The 24,500-nt window shown below is 47.2% G+C and overlaps 2 protein-coding genes across 3 annotated transcripts in view; one reads left to right on the top strand and one right to left on the bottom strand.

Annotated features, from left to right (window-relative positions):
• The first annotated feature begins 1,637 nt into the window (after positions 1-1,637).
• On the top strand, positions 1,638-7,135 carry CHRAC1 (chromatin accessibility complex subunit 1). The gene is made up of 3 exons (XM_055432662.2): positions 1,638-1,885; positions 4,090-4,216; positions 4,814-7,135. The coding sequence occupies exons 1-3, from the start codon at positions 1,739-1,741 to the stop codon at positions 4,930-4,932; spliced, it is 393 nt and encodes a 130-aa protein (XP_055288637.1). The 5' UTR covers positions 1,638-1,738; the 3' UTR covers positions 4,933-7,135.
• Positions 6,853-24,500, bottom strand: part of AGO2 (argonaute RISC catalytic component 2) — a 96,433-nt gene continuing 78,785 nt past the window's right edge. The window contains exons 17-19 of one of the 2 annotated variants that reach the window (XM_055432659.2): positions 22,807-22,908; positions 20,863-21,062; positions 6,853-20,602 (exon numbers count right to left, since the gene is read on the bottom strand). In XM_055432659.2, coding sequence (XP_055288634.1) covers positions 20,494-20,602; positions 20,863-21,062; positions 22,807-22,908 — 411 coding nt within the window. In that variant the 3' untranslated portion in view covers positions 6,853-20,493. The other variant, XM_088844843.1, reaches the window with a different exon arrangement.

Genomic DNA, 24,500 nt, shown 5'->3' with positions numbered 1-24,500 from the left:
TTTTTTCATCTCAAAATGTTGGGGTAACCCAGGTTATGGTCCTCAGATCTTTGTACTCTATCTACACTCTCCTCCCAGATACATTCATTCAGGTCCTTGGTTTTAATTACCACCTGGGACAATGGTGGCCTGTATCTCACTGCTCCAGCCTGAACTCCTGGCTGAAATAGCCAACCGGCCAGTCAACACTGCCACTAGTGTTTCATGGAAATTGAGACTTAATTTGCTCTAAACCACACCCCTGCCAAATTTGCTCCTCCTGCAGGCTTCCCCAGATCAGTAAATAGCACCACCATCCTTTCCCTTAGCAAGACCATGATGAAGTACAATTTGTATTTTATGGCAAGACAAGCAAACAATTAAATTTTAAATTGTTTGGGCCTCCTCCTTCTCTCTCTGATGTGCAGTGTGCACCTGCATTACATATTCACCACAGCTCCTCAAAGGCAGGAGTGCCTGCTCAACTGTGAAGATCCTTTTTTTTTTCTTTTGATGCTAGCAATGGAACTTCTTCTAAGAACACTGTGCTTTCTCAGCTCTTTAGGGGGTCACGTGATTTGCTTTGCACGTGTTTACTTGGGTTGTGTATCCTTGGTGAATTCCATGTAAAACATCAGTATGTCATTTTGATGTACAATCCTGTCTTGAAAATGTACCTTTGACTTCTAATAGGTATTAAGGGCTCTCAGAGCTTTCTGAGAATATGCTTCTCCGTTATAATCCTCTGGCTTGAATAAAATCCCCTTTTTTCTTCTTGACAGTTAATTGAATTTTCAGAGATTACTTGTTGGCTCTATCTTCAAATTAGGTCCCCAAATCTACTACAATCTACTATTTCCACCACCTCTCTCTATCCCTGCAACAGCTTCTCACCTGCACTCTCTGCCTGCTTCCATTCTCACTCCTCAATGGCCTATTCACATATGGCCACCTGAATATTCCTTTCAAAACATAAGTGGGGCCTCCCAACTCTTCTGGAAAGAATTCCATGATTTACAAGACTCTATCTGATCTGGCCCGTGGCTATTTCCTACCATTCCTAACTCACAAGACACCTTCAGTCACACTAGCATCCAACTCCTCATTTGCAATCACCTTCAACTCTACAATCTTTTTGCCTCCACCTTTACAATCTCTCTATCCTTGCGACTACTCTCTGGTTTATTCACGTTCAGCAGTCAAGAGGCATCTTTCTGAAACTTAAGACACATCCCAACATCCCTCTGATATCTTTCAACCACTTCCCATTTTCCTTAGAGTAATATCCAACAGGACCTAGTCCCTGGCTATCTCTCGGACTTCACCTAGCACAGCTACCCACAGAGCGGTCATTTTGCGCTTCTTAGAATGGTCCGCCCTCAGGGCCTTTGCCTTGCGGCTCCTTTTCCCGGAAGAGCGCTTTCTAATCAGTAGAGCAGTTTTCTCTCCTCACTGCCCAGCCTTCTCCCTTTTTGCCCCGGTTTCTCGCTTCTCACGCTGTTTTCTTTCATGGAATCTCTCAGCATCCCACGGCCGCCCTCGCCCCGCCGGAGCCTCAGGTCGCATTTCCGCTCAGCGCGCACAGCAGCGGCGGGGAGCGCGGCATCACGGGATTTGTAGTCCGCCCCCGCCGCCGCGCCACCCAACACTACAACTCCCACGGGGCAGTGGGACGTTGCTCCCCTACACCGATCGTGTAGGCCGGCCACCTTGCGGCTGGTAAGGGCTGCCGCCGCCGTCGCGGGGGCGGGACGCAGAGATGGCGGACGTGGTCATGGGCAAAGATAAGTGCGGGGAGCAGCGGTTGGTGTCGCTGCCCCTGTCCCGCATCCGGGTCATCATGAAGAGCTCCCCCGAGGTGTCCAGCATCAACCAGGAGGCGCTGGTGCTCACCGCCAAGGCCACGGTGAGGCGGGCTGCGCGGGGAGGAGTTGAGGAGCGGGGGAACTGCGCTGGGAGCTGCCCGAAACCGTCGCGCCCCGCCCCGCCTGCCGGGCCCTGCGCGCTGCCGTGTCCACTTCGGGCCCCTGCGCTGCCGCCCCTTCTCTTTTGAGGGCCGCCTCACGCCCCTCGCGTGTCGCGCGCGCCCCAGCTCCTGCGCGCGCCCTTCGCCCCGCCCCCCGGTGCCGCTCCCGCCCTCCTTCGCGCACCCAGCCGCCCGCTCTTTCCGCTCCCGCCCTCCTTCGCGCGACTGGCCGCCCGCTCTTTCCTCTCCCGCCGTCCTTCGCGCCCTTGTCGCCACGCCCACCCCGTTCCCGCCGTCCCTCGCGCGGGGGAGGTCTGGGCTGCGGCGCGTAGGCGACTCTTGGTGCCCCCTCCTCCAGCGTCACTGTACCAGGGGCCCCACAGCCCCTCCTTTTGTCGCTTCCGGTCTTTTTCATGGCTTTGGGCCCCAGCTCCTTAAACGGCTCAGGGAGAGGGCCCGCGGCTTCCTCAGGAGGTGCGGCCGGGCCTGGCCGCTTGCCCACGGCTGTCCCGAGTCTCCTGGGCCAGTTGTTGTACAGTCCATGAGTCGTGTACGACTCTTGGCGACCGCGTGGACTGCGGAACCTCAGCCTTCACTATCCCCCGTAGTTTCGTTGAGTCGGTGATGCCATCCAGCCGTCTCGTCCTCTGTCGTCCCCTTCTCCTGCCTTCAGTCTTTCCCAGTATCAGGGTCTTTTGTAATAAGAGTCGGCTCTTCGTCTCAGGTGACCGAAGTATTGGAGCTTCATTTTTAGCATCAGTCCTTACAGTGAATGTTCAGGGTCGATTTCCTTTAGGATCGACTGGTTAGATCTCCTTGCTGTACAAGGGACTCTCTTTTCCAACACCACAGTTCAAAAGGATCAATTCTTCGATGCTCAGCTTTCTTTATGGTCCAACTCTCACGTCCATACATGACTAGTGGAAAAACCATAGCTCTGACTATAGGGACCCTGGGCCAGAAATGAAGTTTTAGCCCCCTCTTCAGTTCAGTTTAGTCGCTCAGTCGTGTCCGACTCTCCACGACCCCATGAACCACAGCAGGCCAGGCCTCCCTGTCCATCACCAACTTCCAGAGTTCACTCAAACTCATGTCCATCGAGTCGGTGATGCCATCCAGCCATCTCATTCTCTGTTGTCCCCTTCTCCCGCCCCCAACCTTTCCCAGCATCAGTCTTTTCCAGTGAGTCAACTCGTCGCATGAGGTGGCCAAAGTATTGCAGTTTCAGCTTTAGCATTAGTCCTTCCAATGAACACCCAGGATCGATCTCCTTTAGAATGGACTGGTTGGATCTCCTTGCAGTCCAAGGGACTCTCAAGAGTCTTCTCCAGCACCACAGTTCAAAAGCATCAATTCTTTGGCGATCAGCTTTCTTCACAGTCCCACTTTAGGCCCAAATAATTCTTTTGATTTGGTCTAGGTAGGCCAGAACATTCCTGTTCTTAACCCTTGGCCAGGTTTCTGCTGCACAGTCTTTAACTTTCCTTGGAATCCATTTTCCAGCCCTGTTACTTGGGTAGACAGTGTCCCAAGGGTATGTTGGTCAAAGCTGGAGCTAAAGGAAGTAGGAAATTGAGTAGTTTTGGGATATTTGTACCATTTCACTCTGTAGATATTAAGGAGTTGAGTTTTGCAGTTACTTCTTTAATCTCTTACTAACTCAATTAGATGGATTTAAAATAGAGGCTCATTTCAGGTGGTTGACTTAGGGAAGGTATCTGGATGGAACAGGAAATTGATCATTTTTTACCTTCAGGTTGTTGACTTAGGGTTGTAGGGGGACCACCCTACACAGTGTACATTGAATACACAATGTGTGTTCCTGAGCGCAGAGACTTTTTGGATGGTTTCTTGCCCCTGTTTAACTGTAGAGGTTGGGCATTAAACAGTTATGATTTATTGTTATATTTATATATTTTTTGTAAGTTAGAAATCTAAAATAAACTTTTAGGAAATTCCTGTTTTCCTGCCAACTTTAATTCAGCCTTACTCTCTTCCTGACCTCATATTTCTCCTCTTATTTCTCCTATACTTTGATGAACCAAGATAGTCTGCAATCATTTAAACTTAATGTAATTAAAAAGTGAGGTCTGTAGTAGGTTTTCAAAACACACCTTTCATTTTACTTTTTCATTTTGTTTTAGGAACTCTTTGTTCAATATCTTGCCACCTATTCCTACAGACATGGCAGTGGAAAAGAAAAGAAAGCACTCACCTATAGTGACTTATCAAATACTGCAGAGGAGTCAGAAACTTTTCAGTTTCTTGCAGGTACTTTGCTTTTGAAACATTCTGGTTAAAAAATAGTAATTACAGCTTTTCCTCTGCTCATTTTCTGCTTTCACTGAAATAGACATTTTGGTGCTTTCTCCAGGTGCCACAGTTTACCTGGCACAGGACCAGAGGTTTAGTTTTGTCTATTTGAGTATGTTTGTAATGCGATTTACCTAGAGCACGAATTAAGCTGGCAACCTGCAAAGGGTATCTGGGCAAGCCGGGCAGGCCCACCCCTCCGACTCCTCCTTACTTGGATAGGGAAACAGAAACTCATCATTGTTGTCGTGGAACAAGCTGTGTGCACCACAGCTAAAAAGAGCTTAAGGTGATCCTCGGGGCCAGCGCTGTGTCAGGTGGGTTGGACAGGGTTGCTTCCAGTAGTTACCAGCACAGAGAAGAGCATAGTTTGCAGTCAGTGAAACAGAAACAGGTATTTACCATTAGTCAGGAGGCAGTGCTAGTTTCTTGCTATTTTACCCCAGAAGTGTGTAGTCTGAAATTTGTCTCGTCTTGGAACCTGTTTTAGAGGTCGTAGCAGGGACTAGCACGTTTTGAAATTTGCATTGCTGATGTTAGCTTTATGTTTTTAAGATATATTACCAAAGAAGATTTTAGCTAGTAAATATCTGAAAATGCTTAAAGAGAAGAGAGAAGAGGAGGAGGAGGAGAATAACAACGATGAGAGTGAGGACGACGAAGTGGAATCCTAACCCCAAAGATCAGCCTGGTGAGGACCCTCCTGGATTAGCACCTTGGCTGTGAAGCAAGTGTTAGTCTGTCCACCCTTCAGAGACTTCACGTACATTATGTTCTTCCCTGGTTGAGACCGAGCATAATGCCCCTCTGCCATAAATAGCCAACAGGAAAGGAACCCAGACAGCAGCCTCTCTTCCCCAAGCCCACACTGCTGCTGAAGTGGGAGGGGACTGCGAACAGGCTGCGTGCCGGAAGGCACAGCCCATCTGCAGCGCTGAGCTCCAGAGGCAGAGGGGCTCTGTTCCCTTTCTCGTTTGAAGATAGATTTTCAAGAACTTGTAAAATACCAGTTGTGTAGATTCACATACGTATATTTTGAAATTAGTCCATGTGAACAGCTAGAGCCTGTTTTAGCTAAATATATAGTCTGTAGGCAGGATTTTTGTATTTCAAGACAATCTGGCTTTGTATTCGTCCAAATACTGCATCTTTTTAAACTGTAAAATAAATTTTTCTTTTTTATTAAAAGCTGTATTTTTTTTTACATTTTAAATTGGAGAATAATTACTTTACAGTATTGTGATGGTTTGTGCCATACATCAAGATGAATCAGGTATACATATGTTCCCTCCCTCTTCAGCCTCCCTCCACCGCCCTCCCCACCCCACCCCTCTAGGCTGTCCCAGAGCACCAGCCCTGGGCTCCCTGCGCCACACAGCACGTCCCCACTGGCTGCTGTCTCACATGGCGATGTGTCTGCTTCCGTGGCTGCCCTGAGGTAGGTCCCTCAGTACCATCTTTCTAGATTCCTTTTATATGTGTTAATGTACAATATTTATCTTTCTCTTTCTGACTTACTTCACTCGGTATAATAGGCTCTAGGTTTGTCCACCTCATTAAAACTGACTCAGATGTATCCCTCTTTATGGCTGTGATACTCCACTGTGCATATGGACCACAGCTTCTCTGTCCATTCATCTGTCGGTGGACACCTAGGCTGCTTGTGTCCTGCCTATTGTAAGTAGTGCTATAGTGAGCATTGGGGTGTATGTGTCCGTCATGGTTCCCTCAGCATACATGCCCAATAGTGGGATTGCTGGGTCATATGGTAGTTTTATTCCTAGTTTTTCAAGGAATCTCCATACTATTCTGCATAGAGGCTATGTAAGTGTTCATTCCCACCAACAGTGTAAGAGGGTTCCCTTTACTTCACACCCTCTCCAGCATTTATTGTTTGCAGACTTTTTCTGATCCTTGAGAAGATACCTCATTGTAGTTCTGATTTAAAAGCTGTATATATTTCTATAGTAAAACGTTTTATGGAACTAGTTTTAGACCCCACTATTCTTTTTTTTTTACTTAATTTAGTTTTGGCTGCCCTGAGTCTTTGCTGCTGTGCTTAGGATTTCTCTGGTTGTGGCCAGAGGGGCCTACTCCTAGTTGCGGTCTGTGGCTTCTCATTGTGGTGACTTCTATTTGCAGAGCAGGGCTCTAGATGCATGGGCTCAGTAGCTATGGCTTACAGGGTTAGTTGCCCCAAGCCTTGTGGAATCTTCCTGATAAATGATCGAACCTGGGTCTCCTGCGTTGGCTGGCCAACATGTGGGATCTTAGTTGCCCAATCAGGGATCAAACCTGAGCCTTCTGCAGGGAAGTGTGTAGCCTTAACCACTGAAGTCCAAAAACAAGCACTTTATAATACTTCTATTCCTGGAGAAAAATGTCATATCACATTATTAAATGAAATACAGTAAGAAATATTACTTCTGCCTAAGCATGTCTTTCTTAAAAAATTACAAAGCATTTTGTATTATTGAAGATCTCCATCATTTTTACTATTCCTTCATAGTAATTGTTTTTACTATCCACAAGAGAAAGCCGTAAGCCCTATTTCTATTCACATAGGATATATTTTAGCGCTTGCCTTTTCAGTGTTAAAATTGAGTTTGAATTTTCATCCAGTAAAATCATCCTTTAATGTCCATTCTGTTGGTTGTGTCAGCAGCCAACATATACAGAACGATTCCGTCACCCCAGATGTTCCTCTGTATCCCAAGGTTAGTTCTTTCCCTTATCCCCAGGCAGTCACTCCTGTTTTCTGTCCCTTTTGTTTTTAAATTTTATTAAAATATTTTAAAATCCACTTTTTTAATGTACAGGGTTTTTTTTTTTTAATAATTTTATTTATTTTTGGCTGTGCTGGGTCTTCATTGCTGCACAGGCTTTTCTCTAGTTGTGTTGAACCGGGGGCTACTCTTCTAGCTGCGGTGTGTGGACTTGTCATTGCAGTGGCTTTTCTTCTATTGCAGAGCATGGGCTCTGGGCTGTTCAGGCTTCAGTAGTTGTGGCTCCCGGGATCTAGCACAGCCTCCTCCTGGACCAGGGGTCAGACCTGTGTCCCCTGCATTGGCAGGTGAATTCTTTAGCACTGAGCCCCCAGGGAAGCCCCAGCGTGCAGTCCTGAGCTCTCACAGAAGCAGGCATGTAACCGCCACCACTGAGGCACAGTGCTCCTCTCCTACACCCTGGCAGTGGAAGTCACAGACTTTTTCTGGAAAGGGCCATAGGGAAATACTTTTCAGTTTTGTGGGCTACAGAATCTCTCACTACTAGACAACTCTATTACTAGTTCAAAAGCAGTCACAGACAACACATAAAGGAATTAGCATGTCTGTACTTAGAGAAAACTTTTCTTTATGGACACTGAAATTTAAATTTTGTATGATTTTCACGGGTCATGAATCTTTTGACTTCTTTACAACCATTTAAGAATGTAAAAGTCAAAACAAAAAGAATGTAAAAGTCAATATTATTAGTTTGTAGCCAGACAAAAATAGAGCAGGCCACATTGGACCCGCAGACCATGGTTTGCCCACTCATCTTTCCAGCGTGTCATATAAATGGAATCATATAGTGTGTAGGCTTTGAATCTGACTTTTTATTTTTAGCCTAGTGCACTTGCAGCTATCAGCGGTCCGTTCCTTTTTACCGATGAGTAGGATTCCTTTGTGGAAAAGGCAGTGGCACCCCACTCCAGTACTCTTGCCTGGAAAATCCCATGGATGGAGGAGCCTGGTAGGCTGCAGTCCATGGGGTCGCTAAGAGTCGGACACGACTGAGCAACTTCACTTTCACTTTTCACTTTCATGCATTGGAGAAGGAAATGGCAACCCACTGCATTGTTCTTGCCTGGAGAATCCCAGGGACGTCGGAGCCTGGTGGGCTGTCATCTATGGGGTTGCAGAGTCGGACACGATTGAAGCGACTCAGCAGCAGGATTCCTTTGTATGGATGTACCATTTGTTTACCCGTTCCACATATCCACTTTGCAGTTTGGGTTGCTTCCTGTTCTTTGCCCCCTCCCCCGTTTTTTTTTCCTTTTTAAAAATCTGAAAAACTTTTTATTTCCTGTTTTGTTAGAAATAAAGCCCTATAAATATTTGGTACAGGTTTTGTGTGATTGTGATTTTGTGTTGTGATTACTGTTAATATAAAATGTTTATGTTTATCTGAATTTTTACATTTTCTATAGTGAACGTATATTATTATTTTTTAAATTGTTCCTAAAAATAAAAAAATAGCTTTAATACAAAAACTTTGGTCTGCTTTAGCTCAATGCCTATTCTAGGGATTCTCAGCTACTTTCCTGTTTTCTTAATCCCACCTTCCTTATTTCTCAACACGACATATTCTTTCCAGTACAGACAGAAGTCAGATAGCCCAGAGGGAGGCCACCAAGCAGAGGGTCAGTGACCCACCAGGCTCAGACCCCAGATACAGTCAGCTGTATCCCTTACAACATGAAGCTCAGGGGTTCGCACTTGACTGGGGTTTAGCTGAATGACTTTTTACTTCACCCTTTCTCATGGCTGCTAGAGTAGGAACACCCACCTCATATCTGTTCCATCCAATTCAGCCCTAAGGTTTTTATCCCCAGACTCCCAATTCTCAAGGGGCCCAACATATAAAATAAGGCCCTAGACTTCTGTCACCTAAGGCGTGCTTCTACCTCAGAAGCCTGGAATCTTAACCTGTGTGGATGGAAACCCCCAAATAAACACATGAGTAACAGAAGGTCTTTGGGAGAGGCAACTGTAAATACAAGGAATTTTATTTTTATTTTTTGCTGACATACTATGAGGCAAAACAAAATTGACACCATACAAAATAATTTTATAAAATATCATTCACATCATATTTTATCAGATTTACAGCATTCTGTGCATGTTAAAGGTTATGTAAGGAGGTGAAAAAAACACTATGCCAAACTTTTTAGTATTAGTTTATATACACACAATAAGAAACAAAACAAATAACTGTTAGGTTTTCCATGGATTTATTGCAAAAATAGTGCAAACTACTTAACCTAGTAAGCTGTAAAACAAACTCGAAAGGACCCAGCTAAGCTTAAACACCACAACAGATGCTCAGTGTCTCAGCCTTTAGCTTTCTTCACTAGTTTAATCTTTGTCAATTAAGACCACTCCCCGTCTGTTCAGTTTAGGGTGAGTGCTGGGAACAGAGAAGTGTCAAGACTGGCTCTTCAGAGCCCAGATGGACGCGGCTGCCTAGTGCCAGCAATACCTTTAGGATCATGCTACTTTACTCAATGGCAAGTTTGTGAGGTCTGTGTTGAAAACATTACGATGCCATGATGTTTCAGTCTGACCTTAGAAGTGAGTCATCCAACCTCTTGGTGATATGGAGAAAAGAATTAGGAAAGCAGCATGAACAGAAAGGACTGGAAACATTATTGTCTGCTTATAAACATGGCATCCTTTTTCTCAGGTATATTTGGGTAAAGTATTAATCTCCTGGTGGGCAACCTTTGAACCAGATATTGCAGTTAAGTTTTTTTTAAAAAAGATACTGTAACCCTACAAGAGTAACTTTAAGATCTCTTCAACAGCCTATTGGGGTCCAAAAAGCATATATCTAAACAAAAAAAATAAGAGCAGAACAAAATGCTACATATACAAGCTAAAGAAACAAAATGCAGCATATTCAGGTTCTTTTTCTTGAGGTACCTATATAAATTTAATCACCTGCCCCAAAGTACTCTTGTTAGGTAAAAAACAAAATGCTTACTGATGAGCCAATTGCAGGGCATTTATTATTATTGAAAAAGTGCAACAACGCTGATCTTTACATGCAGCATACTAAAGGATGATTTACTCTTTATAAAATATAGCTTACATATTGACCTGATGGAAGTTTAAAAATTAAAAAACATTTAACTAGAATCATCCCAATTTTTTTTGAGATCCTGCAGCAAAAAGCCTCCCAAATCAACCTTCAGAGTTTTGCCACTAAGGAATGTTGGTTCTCTTGTAAAATTCAGAGATCTCTTTAAAATAGTAAAACTATATACTACAGGAAAGATCCCTAATTTTTATTTCTTATTGGTATAAAATCAAATTATTAAGACTCCAAAATATTGTGTTACCTCCAAAGAATTAAAAAAGATTGCCATAGTAGGAAAAGTCTACACTTGTAAACTGCCAAATATAAAAGCATGGAAAGTCATCGATCTCCTATCTTATTTTCTCACCCGCCAGAAAGCTTTCCTAACTCACAGAAATCCTGGGGTGCTGCCCAGCACCCCTGCTCCCCTCCCCCTCAGCCAAGGGCTCTCCCTTCCTCTGTCAATGGCTATCAGCACCCCCACCAGGAGGTCGGGAGAGACTAAATCGACAACAGTCCATCCGTTGCTTATGAAATGAACTTATAAAATATGCCTGGGGCGGGGGTGCTGGGGCACGTGTGATGAAAGAAGCAGGGACAAGAGTGTGTGTGAGCTGTTTTGGCCGCCCCTTCATTGGCACAGAAAATGAAGTGATAACTACAAATATATGCATAGAAGAGTTTGAAATTTGCTTGTAAAATGTCACATTTGCTCTTGGGCATAATTTTTTCTTTTCACAAGAGGGCAGTTGGGATTCCAATATGTGTTAGTAGTTAGCTGGGGTGATCTCTCAGATTCCATGGCCAATTGGGCTTTTTCTCCCCATGTACAATATAACATATTTAATTTCATACTGATTTCTTCAATGTATTAGGATTAAACACAAAAGGCACAAAATAAATAAAAATATTATTAAATAAACGGAAATTATGTTTTCAAGCTTTGTGTGGAGTTATATATTTCACTGTTTTGTTACTTTTTCCAATTTAGTTTGACAGGCTTAGTAAATAGCACCCAACTGTTTAACTGAGGTAGATCCACATTGTAAAGAAAGCTGGGTCCCCTCCATTTTATGTCTAAATTTAAGATGCTTTTACAAAAACAAAACCCCATTTAATCGTGAGCAGAAGCAATGACAGGTGGCACTACCTGAAGAAAGCTTAGAACATGAGCAGGTCTGCAAAGATTTATACCCAAATCATACTCTCCATCAGCCATAAAAACATCTCAAACTGGAGGGAAAAAAAAAAATCAAACATTTAAAAATAACCCTGACAAAGTCTCAAGACTTTCAGAACAGGTCTTTGACCGACTGCCACAGAAATGCACAATGGTCCATTTTCATCAAGCAACGGCAGCAGCAGACCAGAGAGTGCGCGAGCGCTGTATCAGTGAAAGTTTCCCTTTGTAACTCCGGAGAAAAGACTTGCTGAATTAAGATATAGCATCTTGATCTGAACAGTTTAAACTCATTCTGCCTAATATTTTTGCATACTCTGAAACTTACAAATTTAATATCCAATTAAGGCTTAATTTAAAGTGGCATTACCACCTAGCATCATGCAAGCATGGAACATCCTCAAAACACACAGAATGGTATTAAACTAAAAGACAAGGACAGGAAGCCTCAGAATCGTGTTTAGCAGGTACTATAATTTCATATTTAATGTTACAATTCATGTAGCGAATGAAAAGTGATACAGAGGCCAATGATATAAACACTAGTTTATACAGGACTGTCCATTGACACAACAGCACTGCACGGTCTCTATACTGCAAGCACAAGACACTGCCCCGTAGACCCACCGCTCAGGTAAGCGCGTCCGCAGACAGCACGCACGGCACCACCTGAAATGAGGCCCTTTAGCTGCTCAGCTTCTTAGAAAACAGTAAACTTTACATGGTCATTATACATTTTGATTCAAAATGTCTTTCTAAATTTTTTTTTTGCAGGGGGGGAATTAAGGGGAAAGATCTACCTATGGAACTTTTGAATTCATTTTTGGTTTTTTCAATTATTTTATAAAAATAAAATAAAACTAGAAAAGTTGATAAAACTCAGGGTTAAAAACCCCTCAATACATATTAGGTAAGCAATCTAAAGTGTACCAGAGGTAAGAAAAAATCTGGATTTAGACACTACATTCTTGTTTAATGAGTAATTAGCCACTTTGCTGCACAGAAACTCATAATTATTTCCTTAAAAATCTTTAAAAAGTAAAAACTCACTTGTCTCTATAATTACAAAACATGAGTTGATACCTTGAACAACTACATTTAAAATCCACGATCAAACTCAGGAGGCGACGTTCAGTTTAGTGCTAAACTGCAGACTTCCGAGGATTCTAGTCACATGTGTATCCGGCTCTGAAGAGGAACCCAAAGTCACTGCTGTCCAGCCCCTCTGCCGGCTGGCACCTCTGCCTTTCAGGAGGGAGGATGAGGGGAGAGGGAAGGACCAAGAGTGGCCACCAAGAAGGCTTTTTAACTTTAAATAACATTGGGTCATTTCCCCCACTTAAAACCACCCACTGACAGAAGGGTGGCTTTTAACTGGACCATCAGCCAAGAAATCTCAACTCAATATCTGGCTTGGAAAAGTCAGAGCTAAAACCTACATCTTCAAGGTGGCAGAGCCCAAGTCCCACGTGCACGGCTCCTGGTGACACTCCCCGCATGTTACAAACCACCACAAAGCAGTCCCGCACCTGAGACCGCACCCGACCTCGGAGTCTTCACACGCATCTCACACAGACACAATGCCAGCTCCAACTACTTCCTGACAACAATCTCGTTCTATTACACTCAACATTCTTGATGAGTGACTGTGAGAACAAAGCCCCCAGGTTGGCTGGTAGTCACGGTCAGCACCTGACTGAGAGAGGTCCTGTGGACAGATGTGCTCCAGGCCTGTGAGGAACCCTCAGCCAGAACCCAGCGGTTCCCGCAGGAGACCGTCCATGGGAGCCAAGGAGCAGAAGCAGCTTCCTTCCAACAACGCAGCCCTGATGGGATTCCGAAAGGACCCCGAGGACTGGATGTGAAAGGCACAGAGGCTGAAATGGGGTCTCCAGAACGTGCTCCACTTGGCACCACCAGAGGCCAGGGAGGCCTGGGCACCATCTGCCTCCTGGGTCAGAGGGGCTGCCCTCGCCCACACCTAGGGTTGTTGCCAGCATCTCCAGAGCCCAGAGGAGCCCAGCGCTCCCCCACATGCACCCAGTTCTGTCAAGTCGATCCTGGGATCGACCCCCAGGTCTGAGGACCTTGAAGATTCCAGAAGTACTGAGTGAGGCTGGCCTGAACACAAGGTTTGCAGAGACACATGGGGTGGGGGAGTCAATATTTGGTGTTTCAGCTTTAACTCTGAACTACTCACATCCAAGGGAGTTGTAACTAGTTCCAAGCAAGTTGTAACTAGCCGCCTCTGACTGTCTGAAGATGCGGACTCAACCCTCAGTCACACCACCAGGGCCATCTAAGGTCTAACACACTGCATTTCTCACATCAACCAGTAAGATAGAAACGTGTTAACAAAAGCACCAATCATCTTCTTCAGCTCCCTCATCTTTAGTGACCTTTCGTGAGCGCAAAGGTGGTGAGGAGGGAGGAGGCCCACACTGGGACACCAAGGGGCCACCGGAAAACCCTGCCTGCGATTCTGGCTGCAAACAGAGTCACTGAAGAGCCCAGCAACCCCTGGGCTGAAGCTGTCAGTGGATGTGGCAGGCATCCCCGCAGGCACTGCCCACGCCCACGCCCCTTGGGGTGGTCTGTGTCTACAGGACAGTGCGACTGCAGAACTGCACATTCTTAAGACTGCAAAGGGCACTTGGCGCTCTGGGAATTATAGCACAGCATGTGGCGTTAAAGGCAAGGGCTTCCTCCTAATGGTGCCCCTGGAACCTCTCTGGGCCAAAGTCAAGGTTGAGGTGCGTCCAGAGAGCTCAGAGTTCACCCCCTCCCACCCAGACGCCTGTCCCTCCAGACTTCAGAGCAAATGCTCACCTTCTGAAGATGAGAACATGAGGAACCTAAAAAAAAGATGTGAAGGAGCAGAGGGTGAGCCCGACAGTCCCACAGCAGCGTGTGGGCACAGCACATTTCTGACGGCAAAGTGGTAAATCACACGGGATGCCAAGCTCTCCCAGGCCAGCCACCCCGCAGGGGGCATCCAGTCCTGGGCGCCGGCAGTGGGAACCACCGCCTGTTCAGGATGCTGCTGCCCTGGCCCCTGTGCTCCTCTCAAGCAAAGGGCCTTGGATTTGACAGAACATTTTGCTTTTGAAACTTGGCTCGTTTTAAAGTATGGAGTGACAGCACTCTGGGTTCCCAAGTCAGAGGTCAGTGACACCTGCACTGCATTTTGAAACCATGCGGCTACTGTAAAAGAACTATTTGCACAAGAGTTGGTGTTTAAGCACCTTTGTGATTTTACAGAGTGTACAAAAAGGGAGAAGAGAGAAGGAGCCACTTTCAACCCATTCGTAAGTAAAGGAGGAAAGAAAAAGTGCTTCCTTATCAGATAGGACAGGGAAATGCCAGGACAGCAGGTCCCTTCCAGGTCCTGCCGCCCAAGGCCCTGCACCTGAGGGCGGTGCAGAAGGGCCCTCGCGCTTCCTTCCTGCCGGCCACTGAGAGTCCCAGCACGTCGGAGCCGGGCAGCCCTGAGGAGTCTCTGGTCCACCTGGACAGCTGGGTAGGGGAGGGGACTGCCCGTGAGTCACAGTATGGCACGCAATGTTCAAGCCAGAACTGAACAGAGAGATGTTCACGATTCTGTTTATTCAGGCAACGTTTTGGCTATTTTCAGTGTGGACAGCTACGCTTAAAAGCAAACATGAATCTATTGAGAATTCAGAGGTAGCCTTTATCTGCGTTTATTTATTTTTAAACTAAAAGGTACTTATGAGAAACCACCTTCTGTAGTGATATGGCTAAGCCAATACATTCACTTTAGACAACAAAATAGCAAAACATCCAAAAAAAAGCGTTAAGTGAGGGCGCTGAGACGGCGTCAGCGTGACGGGAACACACACTCAGGTGACTGGCTGGTGTGGGTGTGAAAGCTCCTTTGTGTGTCTGCTACTGGGGAGCCTGCCCACAAGTGGGATCACATGCTGGGCTGGAGCCCACACTTCTCATCTGGCCAACGCACGAGGCCCAGAGAAACAGACAGCACTGGGGTTCAGGTCTGCCTGGCATCTACGGATGAAGCCATAAATGACAGTTCTGACACAACAGCGACCTCATGGCTTTCCAATGATGGCTGACCAAAGAGAAGCAAGGGGGACCCTGACTCGCTAGTAACATTGGCCGTTCAGACACTTCCTCTCCAAGCTGTCAAATGCTGGACGGAGGTAGAAGCAAATGCTTTAGGGAGTCATGGCAAATAACAAGGAATTAAACAGACCAGAAGTATTCAAGGGATTTACAACTAATCCTCTTAGAATTAAATCTTCAGACCGCGAGGAGGGAGCACTCTCTCCTTCCAATAGACCACAAACTTCCTTCCAGAAAAAGACGGCAAAGAGGCTAATTTGTCCTTCATGAATGGTCAATACACGCGCGCGTGCGCGCACACACACACACACACGCACACAAAGACACGGCTGCAGAGGGGGAAGGGCCGCGGGCAGCCCATACAGCTCTAACACATAATACTGAAAAACATGGCGGAGTCACTAAAAGCAACGCGTTGTTTCACACCATTTCTGCTATCCTAAATCTATTTACAATCATTTCAAACAAGTACAGCAGATGCAAAGTTGGACATAATAAAAAGGAAGCTGTCAAAAAATCAGTGCAATTATTTGAGTTGAAAATTTTCCTTACAAAAAGTCAGCATGTGTGTGTAACGCGGACAGCCCTATTACACAGTCACACGTGCACTGTGTCTATGCTGAGAAACGTCACTGCAGCCGCAACTGCTGGCACGGCAGCTGGAGAGAATATTCTAGGTTGCTTTGGGGGAGGGCTTTAAATATAAATAAGGTATCTGCATTCTGAAAATGAGGTGTATGAACACTGAGGAAGTTTCTATTTATTTGTACATTCCTTTTCTCATGAGCGTGAGAGATGAGTTAGAAAGAGGTCACAGGGAAATTCTATGGCTTGTCCGGGCCACTGGGATTGTCCACTGTCTGGATTATGTCAGCTTCTAAAGCTCCTCCTAATGGAACTGCCTTAGGTGTAGGAAAATGCCCATGAAAAAATCCTTTGAACTGTCCAACAGATCAAAGTCCCACTCAAGGATTCCGTCAGATCCTGAGGGACGGCTCCATGAAGCAAGCCGAGCACTTGCCTGGTGCCGAGCGGCAGAGAGAAGCCGCCCTGGCCTCCAGAGGTCTCCTCAAGGCAGTCTGGTCTCCCCGCTGCAGGACGCTTGGCTGGCCTACCCTTAACGTATTGTATCAAATATATAATCTGCCTGAAAAACTGCCTTGTAAAAATAAAATTTAAATCATCCTGCAGATCAATGCAAAATTACACCGCTGCATATATAAGAAAAACAATTCATCCAGAAAAATTACATTTGTGGCTTTCAAAAATAAATCATCCAGCAAACTCGAAGGTAAACATCAGGTAATTTATAAAAGTTAGGGGAAATAATTTCTATCATATTCACCAGGTACCACATGCAAGGGAATATCCATTATCAGGCAAATCAAACCAGAGCAGAAAGGGAAAAAAATAATAAATAGCAACATTTGCATTTAACAATAACAGTAACATACAATATACATCAATACCCACCCCCCACAACCCTGCTGTAGTAACTGAACTTGAACTGTCTCTTTTAAGGAGCACAAGCTGGGGTAAACATCAGTCACAGCACTGATTGTGGCCAACTTCACACGGCACACAGAGATCACTCCACCTCCGACCAGGCCCTCCTGGGGAAGCCCACAAAGGCCAGGGATCTCTCGTGGGCCCAGGGTGCAAGCACCCGTGATGGAGTGTGAGGGTGCTACCGAAAAGCAACACAATCTAGCAAAGAAGAGGCAGACCCTAAAATGTAGTATCAAGTGTATCTGTGAAGACTTCCTCAAACAGAAAACCAAAACCCAAACAATCCCTTTCTAAAGGCGCAGGTGTGCCCAGTGTTAAAAAACGCATCTGAACTGGGGACATGAGCTTATCAAAGCAAGCACACCAGCAGCAGGATGGCATCTCAGCAGGGCCAGAGGGCGCTCCTCACGGCGACCAACACACCACTCCCTGGCTTTCTGTCATCACTTAGCAATCAGGGCGAGAGCCGTCCAACAGACTAGGAAGTGGTGAAGGGAGGGGACTACGTTAACTTTCCTTTGGGTGAATGTTACCAAATACATTAGGAAGAGTACCAGGATAAGAAGCTAATTGAAACACCTCTTCTAAAGAGAAAAATCCCAGTTTTCCTTTGAAATTAATCCAGATTTCTACATCACAATTTTCACATTCAGTCTGCTTAAAGCAAGGCACAGCTTCCTTAACAGTGGGGTGGGGCAAAGCCAGCGAGCAGACACCTCTGCAACCTGCACAGACCTCAGGAAACACTTCAAACATGGGCGGAGTCCAGAGGGGCCCGGAGCCCCTCTCGGGCCAGCCTTGAGGTCACTCTGGGTGGAGTGGGCACGACCTGCTCAGACAGGCAGAGGCCCCTCTTGGCTTTCACGTGAGCAGGACTTGGACTCACTCTACTGTACTCTGAGGTTTCACGCTGTCTCAGGACTTATCCTAATAATGGGGGGATTGGTAGGAATTTGGGAAAAAAGTTCTTTACCTGAGATATTGTAACTACAGCCATTTGAATTCTGAACCATCAGACATGCACAAACGTATGTAGCTGCCCCAGATGGAGACGGCTGGTTTATGAATGCTCTTAAGTAGTAAAAGTTTTATGAAACAAGCCAAGGGCTGTAAAAAGTAACCTTCTCAAAGTACTTGGGCCCTCTAGAAAGAAAACTTTTCTTCAAAATGATTTTTTTTTTAAATTAAAGAATTTAGGTCTCATTTTCTGCCAGCCTGTAGTCTTCCCCAGCACATCAGCTCAGAAGACATCTTCCTGCACTGCCAGAAGGGGTGCCTGGGGGAGCTTCCGCTCCAGAAGGTTCTAGATCAGAGGTTCTCAGACTCCAGGCAGCCCAAGCCCCCAGCTGATGGTGACAAACTCTAATGCCCAGCCCCGGCCCTGGAGGCTCTGACTTGGCAGCAAGTGCGGGAGACTGAGTTTTTTTTACCATCACTGCCCCGACCCCCAGAGATCCTGTTGCAAGTGGTAAAAACATACCCTGGAGACACACAGTTCTACATGATACTGACATGGCTGAAAACTAACCTCATTGAAGACTTTAAAAGTATTTTAGTGAAAAGATTCCCTCCTTCGCTTGAGTGCTCCCAGTAATTTAAGCCAAGACTGTACTTTACTGGTGTCCCTCGGAATAGGAGAAAGTGCCACTTGATAATAAAATGACAGGGAATTGCAACATTTCTTTGAGCAGAGGCTTCTGTCGTATAAAAAGGAAAAAAGAAAAAGATACAGCAAGAAGAGACTAATGCCATTAATAAGACACCACATGTGCACGCGCGTGTGCAAGCACACACACTTCTCTGAGTACACTGACACAAATAATAGTCATCCCTTTGTCGCTGCCCCCAAACCCAGGCCACGCATCCCCCACAGCATGTGCCCGCCCCTCCTGGCCCCTCAGAGTCCCCGCACAGACGGAGGCATGCGCTCACCCCAGCAGGAGACACCCCAGCGCCAGAGGTCAGGGTCGGGCCTGGACGGGCAGGGCCATCGGCAGGGCCCGAGGAAAACCACAGACATGACACAGCACTGGGGGAAGGCTCGTCTCCTTCCTGGACTCTCTGTATTGATCGTGGATTTGATTTCTGTAACGACTGCCTACGAGGACAGAAAGCCCACTGAGCACAACGGAGCTCGTCGAGCTGTCCACAGTACCATTCGTAGTGCAACAGTTTCTCGACTGGCGAGCCCACGCCTGGGGCCAGGATGCAAATCCTAGCAGAAGGGACTGCCTCTCCCACCACTCCGTCACCAGCCAACAGTCGCGGGCAGCGCTCCTTCACAGACCGCCAACCTCGCGTCCAGCAGAGGGCCACCACCGACAGCTTTCTCTGCTTTCAGTGCATAGATCCTATGACGCCTGGCTAACAAACCACATGCAGAGATGTGCACGCTGCTACGCGGACTCGTTCCCGGGAGTGGAAGGACACATACATTCCATTTGTGCTTAATCGGCTGAGTGACACACGAGGGTGAGGGGGCGGGGAAGGGGGAGTGACTGCTGGGAGCACACCCAGGCCCCCGGAGGGTCCCAGCCATGCACTCAACACGCGGGGGCGGGCCGCGGGCACACAGAGTCGACCACAGACTCCTGCCCTTCAGCACTGAGAACCACAGGGTGGCCCAGGCTCCAGAACACTCTTGATATGCTGAACAGATCACAAGAAGCACCCCATAGTCAATAAAATGAAAAACAGCATCTATCTACCACATTAATACTGCAAACCAGATATATATATTTTTTCTCTTACATTAAAGACATAACAGTGAAAAAGGATTGTACTGTATTTATCACCACAGACCCGTATTCTTTAGAAACTTTGGAAAATAAATGTCACAGTCCTATAGGACAAATCTTATGATTAGACTGTCAGCATATTGTCTTTTTTCTTTTTTTAAATAACTTTTTAATAAAATGGCACTTGTCTGCCAATCTCTCTGGACCTGTAAATGTTATAAACACACACGGCCCATCTTCTGCCACCGTGCCCTCCTTATAGCTGAGTGGAAGGCGGCCGGTGGCAGAACGAGAGACCCTGGGCGTCTCACCTGGCCCCTGCCCTTGGGTCCTGGACAGCTGGTGGGAGCCAGGTCAGGAGGACGCCGGCATCACTCTGAAATAAACTTTAGTGACAACGTCAGAATGTTCAAGGCTTTAAAACCACAACGTGTTTTGTGTTGCTTTCACTTTCACAACGTTCACAGCTAGTTTGAGCCCATCAATTTCATAGAGAATCATGTGTTAAAAACAAGTAAATTGAATGACCAAATAAATTAAAAATGTTTTAAAGCCCTGAGTTCATAGACTGGTTTTAGGAGATTTTTAGGAAACACGGGACTCTATTTCAATAAGCAGCTTATAAGATTTTGGCAAACCATATTTCCTACGACAATGGGGGTCTCATACAGGTCTGCAGTTCAAAATCCAAGTTTGAAATCTGGGACGGAAGGCATTCTGGAAAATGGAGAATCTACTCAAATGAATGACGTGTCATGTTTGATGCTGGCTGTCACGGAAGGGCTGGGCATTTGTTGGTCTGAGTGTAGCTGGTCTCATGTGAATCCCACTCGGTACACAATCGTAAACACTGAAACATGTCAAGCAAAGTACATGGTGCGCAGCGTGTCCTGGTGGACCTGCACAGCCTTTGCCAACGCCTGATGGTCTCGTCCGTTACTCTGCCCGGAGGTATGGCTTCCTTCAGCACTGCGGGGATGGGGGACAGAGAGAGAGCGCAGCCTTTAATGCATCACGAGGCAGCACACTGACAGCTGAGTGGGGACCGCATTCCAGCCCTCTAGCAAGCGGCCACACAGCTAGCGAGTGGAGGCGGAGGTGCTGGCTTTTGGGTGTCTGCGTCACAATCGTCTCCAGCCACTGGGGACCCCACTGTGTCCCACTCTGGAAAAGCAGCTGCCAAAGCCTGTTGTGGAAATGACCCTGGCTAGGAGAGGCGTGCCACTCACCTATCATGTTCTTTGTCCACCAGGTGGTACCTGGCCCGGAAGGCCACCAGGTGAGCGTAGTACGCTGGCGCCGGGATGGACACGGAGCGTGTGCAGCGCACGTAGGTGTGGCAGAGCTGGTAGGTGAGGATCTGCAGCTCGTCGGAAGAGAAGCGATTGTCATCCCAAAGCACGTGGTAGTGGGAGGGCCTGCTTGTTCCCTGAAAGCAGGTCAGAGGATGAGAGAGGCAGACACGAACGAGGGGGGTCCAGAACTCACCTGTGCCAGGTGTGCTGAGAAGCCATGCTTCCGCCTGCAGCGGAAGCTTCACGGAGGACGTGCAGTGACGGGAAGATGTATTACTTACAATGTATCATCAAACGACCGCCTAATGGTAAAATACAGACCACACACACGTTCACTTGCGCACAGGAAATCACAGGAAGGACAACAACACAGAAGTGGCTGTTCTGAGGACAATATCTGTTCAAGTTAGGTTCTCTACGATGTCTTACTTACAAAGACAAGAAGAAATCTCCAATAAGCTATATATTAACGCCTTTTAAATAGGAGTTTGAACATACATTTATTTTGTGCAGTGTGTGCAGCGTGGAAACCTTTGAAACTGAAGGAGGTGGGCTGGTCACCTGCCCCCCTCACTCCCCCTCAAAGTGGGGGTGCCCGAGGGCCGCTGCCCTGCCTGGCAGGGCACCTATGGCCAGTCAGCTGGGGGAAGGGCTTTCTCCGGCTGCCACATGATCCAAGCCAGCCGGCTGGTCCTTCCTAACACCCCCGCTTGGGTGCTGCTGCCTCCACCGTAGGTCTATGCTCAGGCTCCCAGAGCTGTGGGTGGCAGGCCCTCCAGTCCTCTGAGCAGCCACGGTCTGCGCCCACTTTGGGGATTTAACCCTGGGTGGTCACGGGGCCCACGGGTAGCGGGGCATTAGTGTCAGAGGGTCTGCTGAGGACACAGCGGGGCTGGGCCCCAGAGGCTCTTCCTGTCACAGCACTTGTCTCAAAGGCAAGATTCCCTCGGTAGAGAGGGCCTGCGCAGGAAAGCAAGGGGACAGGCTGGTCCAGCAACAGAACCAGAGGCCTTGGAGGGCCGGAGGTGGGAAGCCAGGAAAGAGACAGTGATGGATGCTAGGTGGCCGGTATAGGAGAGGCGCCCGCAGGACATGGAAGCTGCCACAGGCAACACCATGGAGCCTCCGCATTCTCTAAGCCATGCTCCTCTTCCTCCTTTTCAACAATGCTTTAAAGATGTACAACCCACTCAGCCCTCGGCTGTGCCCACAGGCTGCAGGCTGGACATGCCCACGGCCAGCCAGCCACGCCCTGTTTCAGGGCCTCGGCTGTGTGTGGTTCCCACGGAAGGTCTGAAGTATGGAGTCCACAGTGATCCTCTGAGTTTAGATCAGATCCCTCAGGAGAGGACTTCAGCCCTTCCACCAGGAGCCCCCCTCCCGCAGGGCACAGCTTTGCATTGGGGCGGCGTAGTGCTGACAGTGGCCACGGCTGCAAGGGGTACCGCTCCCCCAGGATGGCTCCTGGCAGGCTGCGGGTATCTTAACCGGGAGGGACAAGGCATGCCACATGACCCTGCCCGCTCACCCGTGAGGTGGGCATGTGAGGCTGACCCTGCCCCTCAGTGACCCCCTTGACCCCCAAGTGCTCGCTGAGCCCTAGCACACAGGGATGCTCCTGGTCCCCGCCAGCCTGCCAGGCCTTTGCCCTCGCCGCTGGACCTCATCTCCCCCGCCTCCCCGACAGCACCAGATAGTGCTGAGCCCCCACTGTCCAGCGGTCACCCGCTGGCCTCCCTGCAGGACTGTCGGAGCCCCAGGCCCACTGCTGACCACCACGTCCCCAGTGCCCACCTGAGTGCCTGGCACACAGCCTGTGCTCTGCAAGCATTTGCTGAATGCTCAGAGACACCGAGACTGTCCACCCTCTGTCCTCACCTGGATGCCAGCATGACTACACAGGTAGAAGTCAAACTCGGTTGGGTGGGTGATTTTCGTGTCCACGGTTGTGCCTGCTGGAATGTTTCCGCTTTTCCCAACCTTGAGCAACACAAGAGCCCATTAGATGCGGCTGGGGAAGGCAAAGTGATGCAAGCAAGCAAACAAGACTTGGCCACACTGCCGTCTATTCTTAAGACCTTAAGTTGGCCTATGCATTTGCTCAGGACTATAGCATTAAAATTAAACACATACTAACAACTGTAATTAAACTAGTTCCTGTTCTGTTTGGGCCAGAGTTATTTTTTGCCGTCTCATAAAGACCCCTGAGGATCTTCACTGAAGCATTTGTGTGGACCACTTGAAGGGTCTTTTTTTTTTTTTTTGACTGCTGAGGCCAAGATGGAAACTGTCATCAACATACAAATCTAAGACCAGACGATGGACACCTGACAGCCATTCCCGCCCCCCAACCGCCCCCCACCCCCCACAATACTCAAGGCAGAAGAGCTAGAAAACCCGGACAGATGCCCAGGGCTTCCCCAGTCCACTGGGGCAGGCAAGCCGCTCCACAAGAGACCAGCCCAGGAGCTGGGCATGGGTGGGACTACAAATCCTACCAAACCACACTCAGTTTACACTTGAGCATTGAAAATCTACCCAACACCCAGCTCCTGGAATGGCAAAGTCTCGATCAATCACAAAGTCACTCAATTTTTTTTTTTGTTAAACTGTGCAATTTCAAATACACATACAAAAGAGAAAATCTCCCATACAACCCCTATGTACCTTCTGCAAGTGCTTGCTGAATGTGTGCATGATGCCTCAGAGACACGTGAAAAAGAAAGGAAATATCTGAGAAGAGTGCCTACCTTTGCACCCCCTTCCATGTTGCAGTCTCAAATCTAGACTTCATTACTCCCACACAGACTCTCATTTTTTGTTACATATTTAAGCCTCCATTACCATTATACTGTGTTACTTTGCACATTTAAAAACTGTATACATGTATCCTATGTATTTTGCTACTTGCTGTGTTTGTTCCACATCACAATTTTGAGAAACGGTCCTTTGGTAGATAATGTTTATCACTTTTTTTTTTTTAATTACTTTTCACTGCTAAGTAAATGCCAATATATAAACACACCACAAACTCTTCTCCTGTTAGCAGGCAGATTTTTTACTATTATAAACAACACTGCCAGAATATTATTATTCATGTCCCCCTGAATACAAGCATGTGGGTTTCTCCAGGGTAGATCTCTGAACTGTCGAACCATCCTCCCAGTTGGCTATCCGTCTCCATTCCTCTCCAAAGGGCAGGAGAACCCTCGGCCTGATGATGCCCGGACCTTGCACTGAGGGCTGTGTGTCAGCTCAGCTACCTCCCAGCACACTCCCAAGGCAGCCCAGGGCAGAGGGGCTGACAGCTTGTGGTCAAGCAGCAGGAAGCTGCAGGGATGGACTGGGGCCAGAGTTTCTGGCTCCAGACCCTGTGCTCCTCACCACAGCACCCACATCCTGGACAACGTTTTGTGATTTTATCAGGCTAACCTCATAATGTGAGTCCCCCAGACTTTTTCTGTCCTCTGAAATTCTTTGTACAAGATTATTCTCTGAAGGTTTATTAAAATTTGCCTATAAAAACCTCTGGACTAACTTCATCAAATAAGCTAAGTAGTTTCTCTCTTTTT

This window comes from Moschus berezovskii, chromosome 16 (assembly GCF_049115385.1).
Source record: "Moschus berezovskii isolate FMDL1 chromosome 16, NW_MosBer_1.0, whole genome shotgun sequence".
Classification (NCBI taxonomy): domain Eukaryota; kingdom Metazoa; phylum Chordata; class Mammalia; order Artiodactyla; family Moschidae; genus Moschus; species Moschus berezovskii.
Note: the sequence above shows the minus strand (reverse complement) of the source record. Positions and strands in the feature narration are given on the sequence as shown.

What these genes read in the sequence shown, in the direction of transcription:
- CHRAC1 (XM_055432662.2), top strand. Translation starts at nt 1,739, where the DNA reads ATGGCGGACGTGGTCATGGGCAAAGATAAGTGCGGGGAGCAGCGGTTG. An exon ending in TGCTCACCGCCAAGGCCACG is followed by an intron (nt 1,886 to 4,089) that starts GTGAGGCGGGCT and finishes ATTTTGTTTTAG; the next exon opens with GAACTCTTTGTTCAATATCT. An exon ending in AACTTTTCAGTTTCTTGCAG is followed by an intron (nt 4,217 to 4,813) that starts GTACTTTGCTTT and finishes TATGTTTTTAAG; the next exon opens with ATATATTACCAAAGAAGATT.